The 20,499-nt window shown below is 38.6% G+C and overlaps 2 protein-coding genes across 9 annotated transcripts in view; one reads left to right on the plus strand and one right to left on the minus strand.

Annotated features, from left to right (window-relative positions):
* The window catches only part of LOC146466662 (dyslexia-associated protein KIAA0319-like protein), a 37,389-nt gene extending 30,868 nt beyond the window's left edge, over nucleotides 1–6,521 (minus strand). For both annotated transcript variants that reach the window (XM_085126974.1, XM_085126973.1), the window contains exons 1-3: nucleotides 6,216–6,521; nucleotides 5,826–6,122; nucleotides 268–298 (exon numbers count right to left, since the gene is read on the minus strand). In XM_085126974.1, coding sequence (XP_084983100.1) covers nucleotides 268–298; nucleotides 5,826–6,122; nucleotides 6,216–6,297 — 410 coding nt within the window. In that variant the 5' untranslated portion in view covers nucleotides 6,298–6,521. The remainder of the gene's footprint in view (nucleotides 1–267; nucleotides 299–5,825; nucleotides 6,123–6,215) is intronic.
* Nucleotides 6,522–7,980: 1,459 nt separating this feature from the next.
* Nucleotides 7,981–15,284, plus strand: LOC146466663 (meiotic recombination protein REC114-like). Of its 7 annotated transcripts, none has more exons than XM_085126964.1 (5): nucleotides 7,981–8,258; nucleotides 8,345–8,434; nucleotides 9,100–9,153; nucleotides 13,656–13,943; nucleotides 14,337–15,284. In XM_085126964.1, exons 1-5 carry the CDS (start codon nucleotides 8,148–8,150, stop codon nucleotides 14,508–14,510), a joined length of 717 nt encoding a protein of 238 aa, XP_084983090.1. In that variant the 5' UTR covers nucleotides 7,981–8,147; the 3' UTR covers nucleotides 14,511–15,284. The 7 variants fall into 7 exon arrangements, with proteins under 7 accessions (XP_084983090.1, XP_084983088.1, XP_084983087.1 ...); XM_085126962.1 differs by having other exon boundaries at nucleotides 8,345–8,410; nucleotides 9,070–9,153; XM_085126961.1 differs by having other exon boundaries at nucleotides 8,348–8,434; nucleotides 9,070–9,153.
* The last annotated feature ends 5,215 nt before the right edge of the window (nucleotides 15,285–20,499 follow it).

Below are 20,499 nucleotides of genomic sequence, written 5' to 3' on the forward strand. Positions count from 1 at the left end.
CTCAAAATTTCTGCAAACACCTGCATCTCCTTCATAGAAATTAAGAACCTAAGTAAGAACCTGCTTACCCTAAATTGCCACAAACTACCTCAAAATCCAAGAACCTGTTTTGCCAGACTTAAAAAAATGTAGGCTCTTACACGCGGGTTTTACTGTACTAAGCTCAAATTTGGGTACAGCCTGTATAATATCAGAGTAGCCTTTGGATAATAATCACTGTCATTTATTTCATAATAAACAGTGATCAGCTACACTACACAAACATACCTTTCTTGTCCTCTTTTCTTTAAAAATTTTGCTGAAATTAAAAAAGAAAAAAAAAAACAATGAAAATACATATAGAACTTCTGCCAATAATTTCATGGAAACTTCAGACCAAATAAAATTAATATACACTGTACATGTATGTAGTGTACATGTATAAGGGTTCTGAAAACAGCTGCATGTGCACTGTACCAGTTAAGCAATAAAATTTTTACAGCCTACAGTATGACGGTCATTGAAAGACATGCAATGCTACATGTATGTTTTATAGGCCTGGTAAATAAATGACTGATACAAGTACTTTTTGAAGATAATGATAATGTTATGATAATGATAATGTTTATTTGTGCTTTTTTTCTATTTACATGTTGATTATTACAATCTTTTAGTGTTGTCATATAAATTTAATTAATTATTAGTTAAATTAACGTGTAAAGCAAGGAAGCTAAAATAATAAACCATTAGGTTGTCTTGTTTGAGCCAATGCCACTGGCATTACTGCAAAAAAAAAAATCTGAGTTCTCTCTTGAAACATGAATTGAACCTACAGGTTGTAATAACCTTCCAATAATTATTACTAGACAAGTTAAGATGCCCTACCACTAAGCTACAAGACACCTGGAGCTAGTAGTTGGGAGCATTCCTTGTTTCACAACAAGTCATGTCCCAGATTGCTACATGTACATGATGGATGGCAATTATTCCAGAGATACAAACACATAACATTTGACCGTCTGGGAATGTCGGCAATATGTTTAGTTTGGTACCAAGCCTCTAAATCACCAACACCTTTGGTCAATATTTAGGAACACATGGGATGGTTGGGACATAATTGATAATCTGGGATTTTACAATTCTTGGGCATATGTGACCGTACACGGGAAAACGTACTTTAACGCTTATCCGTTAAACGGGCAAAACCGTTAACCATCCGTTAGCTGCCCGTTAGAAAGCTCTTTCAAAGGTGTTAGAGGCGTTAACAAAACCGTTAGCTTTAAACGTTTAGCGTTAGAACGAAAAGTTTACCCGTTAGCCGAAGTTCTGTATCCGTTAGCCGTTAGAATTAGAGCGTTAGAGCGGACAGCGTAGGCGTTAATACAAAATTTGTATCCGTTAGAACGCCTGGCAGAGGTGTTAGAAAAAATTACCTTCCATTAAACGGGTAAATCAACTGTTTACTATCTGCCGTTAGAATTGCGTGAGAAATAGCCATGTTTCAGTCAGAATTTCACTGCTCCGTACGTAAAGAAAGATTTCGCCGAAGCGACCTTTTTAGGTCATGAAGCAGACGAGCGAGCGAAATTCTCTTTCGCAGGCGTATCCTAAACAAATTCGTTATAACTTCTGTGAAAGAAACTGACCATGAGCGAGCGACATAGTCGCAAGAGGGAAAAAGACAAATCGAATGATTTTATTGTACGTCTAGTGAAAGTTTTGACGATTGGTTTGCTGTTGACTGATAATGTGGTTTATGTCGTAATTCAAGTGGTAAGTCTTTGTCGCGTCAGGTCGCGACTTTGATTTCGTGTGCTCTTTCGAGCGGAAAGTTGTTTACATAAATATGTCCAGCACGAACGTTTTTTGCTATAAAGTGGTTGTTGTCTTGTATTTGGTTTAAGCTTTCATGGTGATAAAACCTCTTTAGCTTGATGACATCCTGAAGAAAATCCTGATATTGAACAGGAATTACATGTAAGCCGTCAAACGCTCCTCGGTGGAATCATTTGACATCCGTGACTAAATAAAATGAAATTTTAAACATTACTTTCATTCAAGTCTTTTATATTTCTGATGGCAGTATAAACGAAGTAAGCAGAGCGTGTGAATGCGCAAGTTCCTGTCAACTCCGTTGCAAACAAAATGCAAAATAATGTTGACGCCAAAAATAGACGCGGCAAGAAATTGTGCGAACAGTTTGTTTTCATTTTGCGCTCGTTGACTATGTTTACATGAAAATATTTCAAGCTTTTATGCCTATACCGATCCGGCCATTTCGCTCCACGACAACCTAAAAATTAATTTGCTTCAGACTTTATTCAGATCTTGTCAAACGCTCCTCAGTGAAAACATTTGACATTCGCGACTATGCAAAATGAAATTTAAATTTTCGTGTGTGTTTTTTATACGTCACATCGTGCAACATGATTGTGAGATACTCGGCAGTTCGTGAAAATCTTGTCGGTATACTAGACTGTATCTACCGCTTCTAACGCTCATGCAAGTTGTTAATGTAAGCGTTAGATTTTTTTCTCGGCCGTTTAACGGCTCCAGCTAAGCGTTAGAACAGGTTGCGTAAGCGTTAGAAAGTTTTCATGAGCCGTTAGACAGAATAAGTTAGGCGTTAGAGCGTTAGGGTTAAACATTAAAACGCTCAAATGATCCGTTTGCCATGACCAGTTTGCCGTTAGACCGTTAGGACAAACCGTTAGAACGCATTCAAGGCCGTTAACTACCCGTTAGTTTTTAGCCATTTAACGGATAAGCGTTAAAGTACGTTTTCCCGTGTACGGTCACATATGGAAGGTCTGACTATAATCCATATAACATGGTGGGTAGTGGTGATGGAAAAGTACAACCAGGTGGACTGAGAAATTATTATGATATGTGTACATGCATAATAATTTTGTGAATGTACACTGTAGCTGACAGTCAGCTTACAATAATCACAGTGTACCACTGGTTATAACAACCTGAATTGGTAATTGAAGGGGTGAGTGGAAAAAAGCCCTAAGTGACATCTGATCTTATGTCAAATTCTCCTTTGCTCATACAAGGGAGAACAAGGCAATTTACTGGGAGAATTAAGCACTCAATCAGATGTCACTTAAGGCTTTTTTGCATGCTTCCCTTCATTATTAATCACAACAAGCTTTAGAATATAAAGTTATACTGACAGCACAATCAAGGACCAGATCCAGGGGAGAGGGTTAAGAAGATTGCAATTCCCACAATGGGAAGATAAAAAAATAGGAATTGTGTTACTGCCACAATCTGCTTTTTCAACCTTTCTGGTGTAACATGCCCCCAAACTCTCATAGAATTTTACCCCACCACCCTCTCTCATCTAATAGGTAAAATATTGACCCTAACACTATGATATAAAGGAGTGTTCAAGGGTCCGTTTACAGAGGAAGATCCTGTTCACCAGGAGGATGCGAGAAGGCGGAAAAACTTGTCGTTTGCTTTACATGCAGAAATTTCGGCCAAAGTGGTTACCAAGTGGAGAAGGAAAAGAAGATTAACTGTCAGCATTTGGCGGCTGAATGCCCAGCTGCTGCCATGTTTGTTCTTTTTGTCCCTTGTACTAGGATCTTCCGAGTGAAAGTAGTTTACATGGTGCTAAGATCTTTCTCTCTCTCAGCTAGGAAGTTTCTATCTCTAGGAAGATCCTAGCGCTCGGGCCAAGTACAGCTTTTTGCATGTAAACTGATCATGAATAGAGAAAACATATGGTGCTAGGATGATCCGTCCTCTAGGATCTTCCTAGTGCTGGGATCTTCCTCCCACCATGTAAACAGCCCCTAAAACCACTTCTAATGCATTTGTATGTTTAGACTGGGTACTCAAAATTAATATCCCACTAAAATCACTGAACCCTGTGCACATGCTAGATTTTTTTTCTTTGTGAAAAGAAAAGGCATCCTTGGCCCAGTTGGCCCGGTACTTCACATGAGACGAATCAAATTCAATGAATTAAGTTCATTTGACGTACGGTGTCTGAATCAATTCAGAACGGCTGCCTTAATTTGAATGACGCCTCAGCTCTTTTTCCCGCCTAGCTCAGCCTGGAATTATGGCTGTGGAACATCTTTGATTTAGATGCCATACTTCACATGGGCAATCAAATGCATAAATTATAGCAAAACTGCAATTTTCTTCAGTCATAGTACTGTATGTCTCAATGAATTAAGTTTGGCATCTGAATCAATTCAGTCAGGACTAATTTAATTGAATCTGTCTAAATTTGAATTCGATTCAGCCCATGTGAAGTACGGTGTCTAAACCCGGCCCTAACGAATGCTAAATTGAAATCCAGGGCCTGCTTGCATAAAGCATCTTAAGACGATGGGTGTTTTCTGCAACCATTCTCTACAATCTCAGGGATTTTCTTGAACACTATATATTATTAAACACTGGATCATTGCATAATGCAATTTGAGTGATTTGATTGGCTTAGCGGCCATGGTATATGAGCCATTATACCATGCCTGAGAAATAGAGACCATTAAATTGTCTTCTAATAATTGTTCTTGCAAAGCAAAATCAGCAAAATCTACCAAGATTTCTTGATTGTTTTTAATAAAACAGTTATTCCACTCACGCTTGTTGGGTATGAGATGATTATCGCCAACGAGGCACGTAGCGCCGAGTTGGCTATCTATCATATCATATCCAAAGCGCGCTCGTTGAATAATTGTTAATTAGATCACTTGGCTGAAGGTGGTTTTGTAACACCAGGAAACACAAAGAGAGCACGGGAAAATCCATCAGAAATTTACAGGGAACGCTTGCAGAAAACTCATTTATTTTAACATGCTTAATGCAGTTCTAAACCAAGGATAAAAGATAAATCAGCTCTTTAAAACAAGTATAAGAATTAAATCTAGAATAACACAGGACAGAATGCAGAATGAGGAAGTGAGTAGTTTCGATTTCAAATCTCCCAGAGCATTATTAGTATTAAAACGCATATGCATTACATACACACAGTGAATTTCCTTTTTGTATGTGTACAAATGGTTATGCAGGGTGCAAGGTTTTGACACATGCAGCAATATATTCTTTGATGAAAGAGAGTTTGATTCAGTTCAATGTCATGCAGTGTGCACTGTATGATTGCCACTGCAGACAAGCTCTTTTAATTAAAAAAATATGTTATAACATGAAATAATAGCAATGTCAATTTCATAACAATTACATGCAAATTTCACAGAGAATTTTTTAATAAATTTTAAAAAAGTTAAAATTTACAAGAATCAAGGAAGTTTTGATTTAAGCTTTAATATCTCTGAGATCGCAAAAGCAATAAATAATTCATCGGTTTGTTCAGTCACGGTTTTACGAACATTAGCTTTCAAACTGCACAGGCTTAAAAGCCCACTAAACTTTGCCCAGCTGTTCAAGGTGAAGGAACAACAAATTAATCGAGGACAATATTTGATCAGCTAGTTGATTTTTCAAACCATGGCCGCGGTCTCTAGAATGACACAAGCAAAATCAGAAATAGAATCACAGGTATCTGAAATCGATCGAAACAATAGACAACAGCACGGAATTTCTCCATCGAACAAAGGGATCCTTTTGACCTCTTGCCTTTTTTTCTTAAAGGATCTTTCACATTGTCAGTGAAAGATCGAGGCTTTTATTTGCGGAACGTGTTAGGACTGTAGCATTTAAATTTTTACCTTTGCTCCAGGACACACGCAGGAACTATCTTAACATTTAATTCAATCTCTTTACGAGCATCCCATACTAAGAAAGCAATAAAAATTTCCAATCCAATCGCTATTTGTCTGAGAAAATATCATTACTGAGCAAGATTGAGAATAAAATTTACTTACCAACGTTACGCACAAAAATTCGAGGAGCTACAATTCCCGACCTGTTGACTTTTTGTGGCGTACACGCATCGATGCTTTTGCACTGAACAGAGAAACAGCCTCCATTCACTAGCAACGCTAACTCGCATGAATCACTCCCACAACACAGTTCCTTGCATGTTTTCATGCTTCTAGTTCTTCGTAAAATAGAGAAATCTCCCGCCCTAGCGCCCCCTCGAAGCGTCGCACGGTACCATTCTCGGCCATCTTGAGCGCAATTTTTCAAGTCGAAGTTGTGCGATTTCGAAGCCACAATCCCTATCAACATACACAAACGCAGACACATTCGTAAGTAGTGCGCCAAAAAACTACAATTAACTTGATCTTCCGCAAAAATACGGTCACACTAACCTAGAAGTATAAATAAACACAATAAACAGAGGCTTGTTTTATGTTGTGCATCCCAGCAAAGTCCACACACTCCGGAAGCCATAGCTTGTCCCAAGTTGTAAAACTCAGCTGACTCAGATCGTTCTCTAACTACATACGCCGCTATGTTCCGTCAGAAACGCTAGTTGGAACCAATATCTGTCCACTTGTTTCCTTGTAAGTGATACTCATGGCGCAATTTGAGAAATTAACTCAACGGCTCCAAATATCAGGGCAAATTCCAGTAGATTTCCACTTCCTCAGTTCACCGCCGCCATCTTGATCAGATGCCTGTTATGGTTTATTGATTACAATGACGTAACGCATACGGGCATCTGGGATTTGCTTGCCTCTCATTGGTTGAAGAGATTTGAAATCAGCTGATTCATCCAGGGGGTGACGGCGGGGGTAACTCGCGGCGGGGAGCGATGAAAGGCGGAATTCGCTATATTGTAAAGCCTCCGTCTTTAAGCTGAAACTTGTGTGCAACGGCAAACGAGACCAGTTTCACGAAGTGATGTTACACGGTGAAACTCTGGTTTTTTCACCACTGCGACCGTTGCGAGCCGTTGCAGAAGTAGAAAGCGGTTCTACTTTTCGTGAAACTTGTCTCGCAACGGAAGTTCAAAAAAGTTTCACGAAACCGACCATGTTACACGGTGCAACACCTGCTGAAACCTGTTTCGCTGCGCCGTTGCACACAAGTTTCAGCTAAAAGTTTCAATGTGTAACGGCGGCTTAACCTGGAAACTAAACTGAGTACTAGGCCATCCTAACAGGAGATGGGAGGGGGCAAAAATCGTCATACTTGGGTTGCCAGAAATGTAAAAGAATGCTCCTATTTTTTGAGAAAATGAGGCAAAAATATGCCTACAGTTTCGCTTAAAAGATCGAAAAACACACACAACTTTAAATTTAGCTAGGTAATTAGGCCTTGCGCCTCGACAAAACACTTAGCCATGATAATTGCCTTCGCAGCCGCCGCCGAGCGCGTTGCGTGACGAGCCCAAACGACGGCCTGCGAAGGAGACTACAGAACATTGGCGTTTTGAAACGTGGTCTGTGCGACCACTGACGACCAATGTTGAGGGGCTCAGTAGTTTCATAATGTAAGCTTCTCATCTCGTGAACTTTACTCATTGTGATTTTCCAATGTGAATAGATGTTACATTTTATTATTCTAGTAACTTGTATAAAACCACGATGTTTAGTTTTTTAATTTTATTTTCGTATGTAATCCCTGAAAACTAGCTGGTGAGCAGTCTCACTAAAGCTAAGCGTATCTACACAATAAACTAGAAAAATACACAGAAAGCGGTTCTCTTAGTTCTCTTTCACCAAAGTGAAAAAGCTGCTCCACTGTAAGAAAGGTTGCTCCAAAATAATTTTAAAAAGTTACCGAAAGGCCAAGTTGCCAAGCAACTTGTGGCTAAGAAGGTTAAGCCTATCTACCGTTTGCGTCCCTTAATAGTCTCCCGCTAGCGTCGCTTTCAGTCCATTTGCCAGAACATGCCGGTCAGACTGGTTATTTCACGGACAGAATTCGTCATTTTTTAGGGACTGATTATCTGTCAATTCTTCGAATTTTTCATAATGGCACATACAATTTTTTGACTCTGAAATTTTTCGACCAGGGCGTGAACCAGGGCGCAGAAAAGAAGACCTTCATCTGGGCGCACTCCAGGTACAAACTGGTCGCGCCCTTTGTTTGACTGGCGGGAAAAAAGCCCGCCAAAAACTAAAAGCGCGTAGGGAGGCGTTTTTTGGTGCGGTTGTTGCTGTGAGGGTTTGAGTGATCGACTGTAGTTCTTCCGACAGTTCTTCCAAGTTATTAGACTTCCAAGCAAATGAGAAATATTGACAAGAACAAAGAGCTGTCCTATACTGAATAAATTTACAAGAGTTAGAAGCAAGATGTTGTGCGAATCCCAAGGAGTGAAATCCTGGCCTTTGGAAAGATACGCAAAGTTCGCAGCGACTGGCGAAACACAGTCAAGTCAAGCAAACAAACAAGGATATTGGAAGGTCTGTAGGACTCTGTAATCTAATCAACCTTTATTTTTTCTTGTTACTGACTGAAAAGTAGTTTATTTTTTTCTCTAAATTTGCAGCAGTTTTCTCCTGCCTCAGATGGTTCGAGTTGTTTACAACTATCACTGCTTCAATCCAACATGGTCGTAAGCGATGGCAAAATTATACACGTTAGTTCGTCAGCTAGATTAATTTTTAAGTCTTTGCATCACTTTTTAAGTTTATACTTTGCCGTCCACTCAAACAATACACAAAAAAAACATGACCTTGGTTGTGGGATACGCCAAGGGCAAGTGAAGATGTTAACAACAATTTTTACAGCCCTTTTAGGCGAGCGAGCGAGCGGACATTGGGCCGTTTGAACAGGTCAAAGTGTAAAAAAAAAATGTTGAAAGCTTGTTGAAAGTGTGTTGAATCAAATTTAAATTGGTTTAAACTTTCATTCAACATCGATTCAACATTCAGTCTTTCTTCTTGAAAATGTTGAATTGCGTTGAAACCGTTTGAACACTCCGTTCATCCAACATTAACCCAACATCCGTTCAACTTTCAGTGTTGAACGAATGTTGGGCAAATGTTGAAACCGTTTATTTTTCTGACATTAAAAAAAGTTACTGCGCTAGTAAACGATAAACTTCCACCAGAAAACGAATTTGAAAAGTACTTAGTGTCGGTGTAGAAAACCCTCGCTCTTTTTGGAGCTTGGATCAAAACACTGATTGAAGACGTAATTTTCAAAAAAATCTTAATCATGTTTTGAGTTGTTTTCTTTGAGTTTTGTGTTTGGTTTGATTTTGTAATTCAGGAAAATCTCTCTTTGTTCAATGCTAAGAAGTGGCTGCAAGCTGTGGTTAAAGGCGACAGTATGCTGATCATATACAAAATGAACGTAAGTTTTAACGATATTAAACGATAATTCATTTAACGTGGGATTTACGCTTAGCTTAATCAGCCAGTTTACAGGTAATCCACGGCCAAGTATATAATAAAAACTGGAAACTAAAAAAATGAACAACAATTCATGGTATAAAAACTGTGAAAGCTAAGAACTAAGAATCGGATAAAAAAAATTTCGTCAGAAATATTTCGGCTGGAACATTAAGTTATAAAATAATTGAAGATTAGAACAAGTTCTACCGTGGTAGCACCGCGGTAGCCTGCATGGGTACATTTTGAGCAGAACCGAGCCCTCACAAAACTGCGGGTCCGGCCGTTTGTAGTTTTGAAATAAGCCTTATAAGAAAATGGGGATACTAATAGTTCGTATTATATAAAACCTGCCCGCCTGATCCAGCCAATTGGTGCCAAATGGTTTGAAACGAGTAGGTTCTCTGGCCAGCTTGCACATTTGCAAACAATGGATTCCTGCCCAGTCCCAACTCGGTTATTTACAGAAGTTTCACCCACCCCTCCCTAGCGGCCAAGAGACCATGCAAGCCTTCTGGACTCCTGAGAGGTTTGCATCTCTAATCGTTTGAATATTTAAGTATTAAATTATTGTAAGCTCACAAACAACTTTTTACTCAATTTAAATTCTTATATAAAGTCTAATAAAGAAAAATAGTGTCTGCCACTGTTATAATGATGCTTATGTTTACAGGCTACAGTTTAAAATCAACCAATACTTTTGTAATTTCCCCACGCATTTTAGATTGAAAAAAAAATGGAAAACAAAAAAAGAAAGCAAAAAACATTGGAAAAAGAAAGAAACAAAAGGAAGGATTGTCAAGGGAAAAAAAAAAAAGACAAAAACAAAAAAAGAAAGAAAAACAGGAGCAAGAATGCAAAATTTTAAAGAAGAAGCTTATCAAGGCAAAGCTGAGTTATCTGCTCAGCAAATTTTAATAACTAAAGCACTAAACAAGACGCTAAGAGAAATTGACAGATTGTATGCAAAGCTATAATTGTCCTCATTGTTGTTTCTAAAATTAGATTTCAGAAAATAAATCCAAACTTTTGAAGGGACCAGAGCCAGTGTTGTATTATACAGAAATAACTTTTTCCATGGGGCTTAGTTATCTACACCAGTTTTGCTAACGTAGTATAAAAATATTTCCACTTTCTGCATGAGCTGCTACTTAAAAATTAAAAGTTAGAAAATAAGAAAAACAATAAAAAATACCCTTCATTTTTTAAATCAAATCAGCAGTGCTAATGGGTATTAATTGTAATTCACCATCAATCAGAGGAATAAACAATTGTTAAAAATTAAAATTGCATAAAAACAACTATAGATCTGGAAAACAAAATAAGGAAACTGTTATTATAAATTAAATATATACGTAAATAGCTTATTTCGGAAAAATTTTCAACCATGTAAATATTGTCTTGGGCTGAACTTTCGGTTATGGGGCTGGGTTGACTTTCGGTCCTGTGGTTTGTTCATTTGGGCTGACATCCGTGTGGTAGTTGTTTGATTATTTAGTTGATCATTCAGTGACCTTAGCGGTTTTGGCCTTCTGTTCATTCCTCGTTCCGTCTGCCTATCTCTGGCTTTGTATCGGTATGGTTTAGTTATTTTCACTAATGTTACTACTGACACGGTTTTTATGCAAACAAATTAGCCTTTTACATTGGCTAAATTAAAAGCTATCTTAGAATTTCTGAAAGAGGATTAACTATGAATATAATCTAGATCCAAATTATTAATTAAAAGTATCTTAGAATAATCAGAAGCCCATATTTAGGAAGCATCCGTGTAATTGGTATTTGGCATGTTTTTTCGTTCATATGGTCATTCAGGCTTTCGGTTTTGTCTGTTCACTTTGCCTGGTTTCCTCTGTGCATCCTGTCTGGTTATTAAGTTAGTCATTCAGTGTCCTATGTGGTTTTCAGCTTTGTGTTCATTCATCCTTCCGGTTGTCTCAGTCTCATCCGTGCTTATGTATGGATTCAGCCCTCTCCATCAGTTCTACCGGTGGCACGGTATACCCAAATTTCTATCATGGGCTCTCTTGTTACACCCTTAAAATATAAAAGTCATTTTAAAACTTTAGATTAGCATTCTTCATGTTTTAATATTAAGCTACAATGCTACAGAGTAGGGCTTATTCCCTCTCTATTAATCTGACCAAAACAACTTAAACAAAAAAGGCTATAGATCTAAAAAACGTTAACTATGCTAAGCACTCATAAAATAAAAATTAGTCTCTTATTCCTAATTTTCTTCCATAATTCTTAAACTATTTTTTATTAATGTAATAATAGATCCCAATTATTAATTAAAAGTATTTAAGAAAAATCAGAAACCCACAATTCGGAAAACATCCGTGAAATTGGCAATTGGTGTGTTTCTTCGTTCATATGGTCATTCAGACTTTCAGTTCTGTCTGTTCACTTCGCCTGGTTTCCTCTGCATGGGCATTCTGTCTGGTTATTATACTGAGCCATTCAGTGTCCTGTGTGGTTTCGGCTTTGTGTTCATTCATCCTTCCGTTTGTCTGTCTCGTCCATTCTTACGTATGGATTCATCGTTCTCCACCAGTTCTACTGGTGGCACGGTATACCCAAACTTCTATCATGGGCTCTCTTGGTAAATCCTAAATATAAAAGTCATATTAAAACATCAGAAGAGCATTCTTCATGTTTTAATATTAAGCTGCAATGCTACAGAGTAGGACTTGTTCCTTCTCTATTAATCTGACAAAAACAACAAGTTTGTGACCTCTGCTAAGCACCGTGGTAGCCCGCATGGGTACATTTTGAGCAGTACCGAGCCCTCACAAAACTGCGGGTCCGGCTGTTTGTAGTTTTGAAATAAGCCTTATAATATAAGAAAATGTATGGGGACTGCTAAAAGCAACCTCATTCCCAGGGTCACTCCTCCTCATGTCCCAGGGAGCGAGAGAGCGGACGTGAAGCCCTTGGAACGAGGTTGATACTAAAAGTTTCTCATTAAAGTGAAATTTTGCGATCAAAATTTGAGCTTTCATCAAAGCTCAAACTGAACAAACTTAAACTTCTATCGGCTAAACCATCGAAATTTACCCATCAATTACCGCAGTTACGTACCGCGGCTATACAAAACCTGCCCGCAAATACGCCGCTATAACACACTGCAAGTTTTGATCCAAAGAGCTGCGAAACACATCCACTTGTATAACTTTACATTTATTTTGACTTCGTGATCGTCATTATTGTAATATTTCGGCTGGAATATCTCTGCATTCCCACATTTCCGTTCTCCTTATTAATTCCGAAGTCGTACAAGCGGTGACATTTGTATTTCCTTCCCATTTATGTATTGCAAGAACCGTTTGGGCTTTCTTCTTCTTAACCCTTTAAGCTATATGACACTTTTGACACAAAGCTTTTGTTTTTAAAAACTTTTAACCAAAACCCTCAAGTCAAGTGATGTAGACAGCCCCTGAAACAAAGTGCAAACGTTGTGGCGTGGCTCATATATTTTGAACGCCCATTTAAACAGGTTGATCAATACACTTACTTACACATTTGTTGCTCCAAAAGTCGGACACCGTTATATAGAGTAGGTCTGCAGTTGTAATTTGGTGCACATCATTCCCATTCCCCATCGCTTCTATATTCATATTTCCTTAATCCTTTGCTATCAAAAATGTTGGTTCGAGGGTAAAACTGTTTCGACACCTTTAAGGGCCTTCAGGAGGAAAACGTGAATATTTAAAGTCGTGGAACTTTCCTGAAGTAAGTTGCACTAGAAATACGTGACTCGCAAAACCTCGCGTAGCTAGGCTGGGAGGACAGTTCATTTGAAGTGAAGGAATGTGCTAAGGCAGCTGGAAGGTATGAATTGTCTTGTTCTTTATGCTCTGTGGTTTCCTGATGTCTCCTCGCGCTGGATCTGAAGTCGCCTTTCACGTTGTTCAGGAGTTTCGTTGTTGAGTCTCCCACGGCGAATCTGTCTTGTCCCTTGTGCGTCCTCCTGTGCTTCATTCGCATCACACATGAAAATTAGAAACCTAACTGCGGCCTTGAGTAATTATCATGCAGCTTTCAAGTACCTAGACCCTGTTCCGAAACATCACGAGATCATGACGTTTTCCATCCTCGAAGACCCAGGGGCGAATAATAGGGATGGGGCGAAGATTTCAAGGGCGAAATAGGGTACAAGCGAAGTTTTCAAAGATCGATGTTCTTTTGAAATTTATTCATAAGAGTCACTCTCTGCTAATTTCACAGGACGAAACATTTTATTTCTGTATCAATTCGGGAGGGGAGGAATTCGGGGGTAATGGGGGTATTACCTGAGGTTGGGGAAGGGAGCTGGGCGTTTCTGCTCGAGTGTTTTTTCTTACTAAAAGCTCTCTTTTCACTTTATGAGCTAGTCAATAGCAAGGATCATATTGCATTGGTCAGTAAATGATTCCAAATTCTTCAAATAGCAACTGCCTCCTTTTTTTCCCTTATCAACAGAATGACAGTAGGAGATTCAGGGTAAAATTTCGTAAAAGCACCGACAGATCAGCCACTGAAATCTGCCGTCAATTCATCAACGAGATCTCTTCCCAAATCTCAGTTCGAGAGATATCTGTGGGAACTTCCACCGAGTCTGATTCCCAAGTTCAAATGGAGGATTCACAGCTCATCTCGCCTGATTCCCAGCATGCGCAAATCAATAGAGCCGCTGGACCGAGTACAGTGAGCAGCTGTTCAGCGGGAGCAAGTGCGAGGGGACTAACTCTTTCTGACCTGGCAAATAAGGTGAGTAACCATTGGTCCTATACATATATCCAGCTCATACACCTAGATAGCGAAAGCCGCAATTTGCTCCAAACTTCCTCTTAAGCATCCTCAAAACGTCAAAAGTTGCCCAAAAAAAAGGTTTACCCAAAGTCTATCGAATTTTTGAAAAAATAAGGCAAAAAATATGCTTGTATTTTGGTTGTTTTGGTTTGAAAGATCGAAAATCATTCACAATCTGCAACTTTGAATATTCTTAGCTTCGACAACTGGGACATGCGCAAGTCTCCAGTTCGCACACGTCTCAACGACATCTTCACCCTGTAATTACTCAAGAACCTACCACCGGGCGCGAGGTATCTTGCTGTATTCCCCCCTTTCATGTAATTATCTCTCGTATGTGTTGGTATGCAGATTTCACCCTCTCAGGCACACCAAGATGATCCTCAGCTATCGGGACATAATGCTGTACCAAAGGACCGCCTTAGCTTGCTAATAAGACTGTGCCTGACAGACAGTAACTTCCCTGCATTTGTGGAGGCTGTTGAAAAGGAACTCACTGACTTGACATCTTCAGAAAATGGCTAAAAATGCCCTCACAGGGAGTGTGTAAAACTTTGAAAAATTTAAAGTTATGTTCTGTTGCTATTCTGTGTTTTCAACATGTAGATTTTTTTTCGCATAACTTTTGGTTTATTTAGTGGAGAAAAGAAGTGAAGAGGTGAAGCTTTAGTTTGTAAACATGGTAAATGCTGACATTTGAAAACATATAATTTGGTGATATTCTTTCAAACAAGAACTAATTCTCGTGTGATTTTGCTTTCGAAGGCGGAATCAGTTCAGCATAAGACTCTGAAAAGAATCCTGAACAAAATATGACTACGCCAGAGATGAGTCCGTCTCATTCATTTCATCAAATAAATGTTGAAATTAAGCTTTTTTTTACTTTCGCAATGATATTTTAATCCCTTATTGAAGTTTTAACGTAATTCTAACTCTCGATTTCTTGCTGTTTCGTAACGTGAGCTTTGGATGCTTGTGTTTGAATTAACAGTTTGAACACAATTTTTAAAGTGTGTTCCTTGGGGCATACAGGCTCTGGCTTTGTCATTAGATCATTGCTTGGATTCAGTAATACCCAGCTACCTAGCACGCATTCGTTCGTCTAGTGGGTGCCTTTAAAGACCAGCTTTTCTACACTAACTAGTTTGTTTTCATCTAGAAGACCTTTAATTCTTATATGTCAACAGCATGTCAGTGTTTAATTTAGAGATCTATGTGCTACAGTAACTGTTTTGTTATTCTAGAAGATAATTTTAGAGGAACTTGGAATATCATGGACAATAAAATATGGTAACCTTCTGATGCGAGAAATTTTGGTTTTGGTTACGGTGACGTCACTGTCCGTCCGTACGCAGCACCGCAGGACAACCAATACAAATGGCACACTCAAGTATGTGAAGCCTGTGCTCCCGCTCCCTTTTGTTTGGCGGGAAGTTGCATGGCCAACTGCATTTTAGAAAAACAAAAGTATATTTTGAAGGCAACAAAGTACAAAGTCATTTTACGTATTCTTTGAATATGAATGTAGCAATCTATCCGCGGTTGAAAATGATAATTGTGAAATAGTTGATAGTGCCTGATAGTGTCGGGATATGTCGGAGAAAAAAAGCCAAATATTCTGAAAGATGCGAATAAGAGATAGGTGATCAAATTGAAATAGTCGTTAATTGCTACTAACAAACAGTGAAGAATGTTCATCAAAACAATGTTCTCAAGGAATTTAACAATCGTACTTTCTGAATGAACGCTAACATTGAAGAGGCGATGTGAGGGGATTGGCCTAAGGAGTTTGTTGCTTTGGAAATTTTGTAACGAAAGCGAAGCTTCTTCGCTTTTTAAACGAAGTTTGATGTGATATTGTGATATAAGACAAACTAATTAAGGTAAATAAAAGAACAATGCTCTCGAAAATGTGGCGCTACCTGATTAACGATTTTCAGATACTTTGAGTAGGGTCTATTTGCACAAAATATGCCTGAATTTCTTTCAGGAGCAAACAAAACACGAGTCAGTAAACTTTTACTTGTAAACATCTAAATGACCGATGATATTTTGTTGCTCACTTTCTCTGGGAAGTAATGATGGTTCAATATAATAGAAAATAATGATTGATGAAATAAAAGACGATGACGTTCAAAGAATCTTTAGGGACATAGTTGATAGTGCCGGAATATTTCAGAGAAAACAAAGCCAAATTTTCTGAAAAAAAAAACGAATATAAGATAAGTGATCAAATTGAAATAGTCGTTAATTTCTGATCTACTTGCAAACAGCAAAGACTATTTCTCTAAATAATGTTCTCATGGAATTCAACAATTGTGCTTTATGAATGAACGCTCACACGGAAGATGCGATGCGAGGGGATTGGCTTGACACGTGCCAACCTTGAGGGAGTTGTTGCTTTGGCAATTTTGTAACAAAAATGCCGATTGTTTGATTTTTAAGAGACGTTAGATGCTATACAAGACAAACTAGTTCTGGTAAATAAAAGAAAGGTGTTCTCGAAAATGTGGCGCTTCTTGAACTGCAGATAGTTAAATGGCGTCTATTTGCACAAAATTGGCAAATAACAGTATAATTGTCAAACATTTGAAATGGAATACGTGAGAGTACCATACGTTGGAAGCTAACAATTCGAGTTGAGACTGATGATCCATCTTCGTGGAATCTCCGTTTTGGATGCTTTTAAGTTACTAAAATGAACTATCAGCAACGACCAATGAAGACTTATAAATCGTCTACAAAATAATATAAATAATATTTAGAAATCCTAAGCTTTGGAAATGTATTCTGTACAAGTACAGTAACGCCATGGCACGCTCACTAAAAGCTATGTGTTGAGTCAAACAATCAGTTACAGCCACACAACATCTGCTAGCAGCACTTTGCCTTCTGCTAGGAATCAATATTTTAAGGTTTTTGCATTGAAATCATATCGAATTTGTGATATATATTTTTGTAAGTACTGTATCTAGAAATAAGAGAGAGTGTTCTGAGTAAATCCTAGCTCGCATAAGCTTTTTTTTCTAATTTACATTCCAGCCTTCTCGGCTCGATAATAATATTTAATCGCATGGGCCAATTTACGTGTTACAATTTATAGGGGGGTGGGAGCACTTCCACAGCTCTGTTTTCTTTTCTTTTCTTTTTTTTTTTTTTTTAATATAAATCGGGCCGATGTTCATCCGCTCATTTATTTTCTTTGTCAAATTGGGCCACAACGGCCCGATTCAGACAGACTCGGCGAACGTGTAAAATTAACCTTTAGCCGAATTCAATGAAACTTTTCTCTCTTCTTGTCTCTTAATGCTTCCCGAGGAGGGGTATGGGGCACTCAAGAAAGTAAATACATTCTTTGAATAAAGAATGAATTTTTAAGAACCTTTTATTTACCTGAGCCAGAGGTGCTAGAATATTGTGAAAATGGTAGAACGTTAGCTACCTATTCGGTTATTCGCTATCTTTGATTTTAGCCACAGACAGTACATGGTAATCATTGTGATATAGTGATAGCAGTGCCGGAATATGCAAGAGAAAAAAAAAAAGTTTTCTGAGAGAAGCGAATAAGAGATAAGTCAGTGAACAAATTGAAATAGTCGTTAATTTCTGATCGACTTGCAAACAGCAAAGACTATTTCTCCAAATAATGTTCTCAAGGAATTCAACAATTGTACTCTCTGAATGAACGCTCACACGGAAGAGGCGATGCGAGGGGATTGGCTTGACACGTGCCAACCTTAAGGAGGTTGTTGCTTTGGAAATTTTGTAATACAAAAGCGGATTGTTTGATTCTGAAAAGACGTTAGATGTTATGTAAGACAAACTAATTCTGGTAAATAAAAGAAAAGTGTTCTCGAAAATGTAGCGCTTCTTGAACTGTAGGTAATTGAAATGGCGTCTATTTACACAAAATTTGCTAAATTGGCACATAATGTCTTTTTTCTGATCTAGATCTTTTCAACCCGAACCAATTCGCGTACCTCAGTGGTAAATCCACTCTTCTGCAGTTACTGGCGTGCTATGACGACTGGGCTAAAGCTAGAAATTGTTCTAAACCTATTGACGTGATCTTACTAGATCTGTCTAAAGCTTTTGATCGTGTGCCACACGAACGTTTATTGCTGAAACTGAATAGGCACGGCATAGACGGGCCCTTACTGCGGTGGTTTAGACATTTTTTGACAAACAGAATGCAACGCGTTGTTATCAGAGGCAAGTGTTAGGATTGGTCGTCAGTAAAGTCCGGTGTGCCCCAAGGAACAATTCTTGGCCCTATTTTGTTTATTATCTATATAAATGACATCTCGACAGATTTGACATCCAGTGTCAAGATTTATGCAGACGATACTAAAAATTTCTACTGCACAATTGGTCCACTGGATGTTGATATCCCTGCTCTGCAGTGTGACCTAGATCGATTAGGCGTATGGGCAAACAAATGGCAGATGAACTTTAATCCAGCTAAATGCGAGGTGATGCGTATCACACATAGAAAGGATAAAACCAAACCTATTTATTCGCTGGGAGGGCAATTTAGGTCGGTAGAGAACACCAAGGACCTCGGGGTAACCATCTCCTCTGACCTGGTCCTGGGGCAAGCACGTGTTTGCAACGGTGAATAAGGCAAATATATTATTGGGTACCATAAAGTGGTCCATTAGAACAAATAACCGGGATGTGTTTTCGCAGCTCTACAGGTCACTGGTCCGGCCTATACTTGAGTACGCGGCTCCTGTTTGGAGCCCGTACTTGATTAAGGATATTGTGGCGCTGGAAAAGGTTCAAAGAAGAGCTTCGCGACTTGCTTTAAGGCAGAAATGTGGCGAAATGAGTTATGAACATCGTTGTAGCTTACTGAAATGGCAAACAGAGAAGCGAAGAGAATTTCTATCTCTGGTTCAATGTTATAAGATAGTTTTTGGCATTGATCACCTCTCTTTCCCAGATTTCTTTGAGTTTGCCAAAAGTACTCGTACAAGAGCTAACCACGACTATAAACTTTACTTGAGAAGAGCGGTTTGTAATTGCTACAAATATTCTTTCTTTATTCGCATTGTAAGTAAATGGAATGACTTGCCAGGATATGTTGTACATGCCGAATCATTATCTGTTTTTAAGAGTAGACTTAAAATGTACTTGAATATTTATTGAATCAGTAGCCATCGAATTTTATCTAGTTCTAGAAATGTTCAAATATTTTTGCAAGTTTTTAGTTAGGCAGGGGCGTAGGAAGGGGGGGGGGGGGGTTCGAGGGGTTCGAACGAACCCCCTTTGAAGATCAATAATAGCGGAAGAAAAACTTTTAAATAAAGTTCCTGTGGTCGAAATACATCAACCAAAGAAAAATGGAGATATAAACCCGTTCTTTAGGCCTTATGTCTTATCCTCAGTAAAAATAACAATTGTCAAGAACCCTTGGTGATTCAAAATTTTAACGACGTTTTATTTTTGCGGTAAAACTGCATCCGCCCGAAATAGCCATAGAAAGTACCCTCTCCACAACTCTTTTCCTCCGAATTTCAGAGGTAGAAAATTATGGTTCAGGACGGACGGATCGTTGCTGATTCGTGTGCTTCGTCACTAAAAGCATGTGTTCCCGACAACTTTCCCAACCTGTACATGCTCCTGAAAATTGCTGCTACCCTTTGAGTCACCACTTGTGAATGTGAACGTTCCATAAGCACAATGAGGAGATTGAACAACTACATGACGTGTACCGTGGGAGAGAGTAGGCTGTCCGCCCTGGCTCTAATGCATATCAAATATGATATGAGAATGATACCTGTCAATCTTGACGAGATAGTCAATTTGTTCTTAGGCCTACACCCGAGAATGATGCAGTTTACCAGCTTGGTGTATGACTATCAGCAGATCGAATAGCTTTCAGAACTTGACAGGGCGCGGAATTTGCATTGAACTTTCTTGTTTAAGTTGAAACAATTATGCCGTCGAAATGATGTATATAGCTTAAAAAGCTGCTGTAAAACAAAGTTGTGATTTGCCTAAAATGGGTCTCAAAATGCAGGAAATGAGATTTCTGGGAACCTAGATTTTCAAAAATTTCCAGGGGACCATGCCCCCAGACCCCCCTAGTAAGAGCGCCTCCGGCGCTCAGCAAGATTTGGGGCTCAACGAACACCCCTATCGAAACCTTAGCTACGCGCTTGTTAGGGAAATTGTTTTTGAACAGGGTCAACCTCACGATTTCCCTTTTCGGGATGTTTTTGTATTTGTGTTAAAGCCTCCTGAATAAAATGTTATGTTATGTTATGTTATGTTATGTTGGTATAATTGTCAAACATTTGAAATAGAATATGTGAGAGTAAAATACGTTGGAAGCAAACAATTGAAGTTATGACTGATGAATCTTCGTTTGGATGCAAGTTATCTGTTATTGTTAATACACAATTATTGCACCTTTTAGCCATTTTAATCCCAATGCAATTAAAATAGGTTACACACTAAAATAAAAATTTGAGGATGGATGCGGCGACATTAGGATTGTGATTGAGAC

The sequence above is a fragment of the Pavona decussata genome, unplaced genomic scaffold (genome assembly GCF_977016875.1).
Source record: "Pavona decussata unplaced genomic scaffold, jaPavDecu1.1 SCAFFOLD_142, whole genome shotgun sequence".
Lineage (NCBI taxonomy): Eukaryota > Metazoa > Cnidaria > Anthozoa > Scleractinia > Agariciidae > Pavona > Pavona decussata.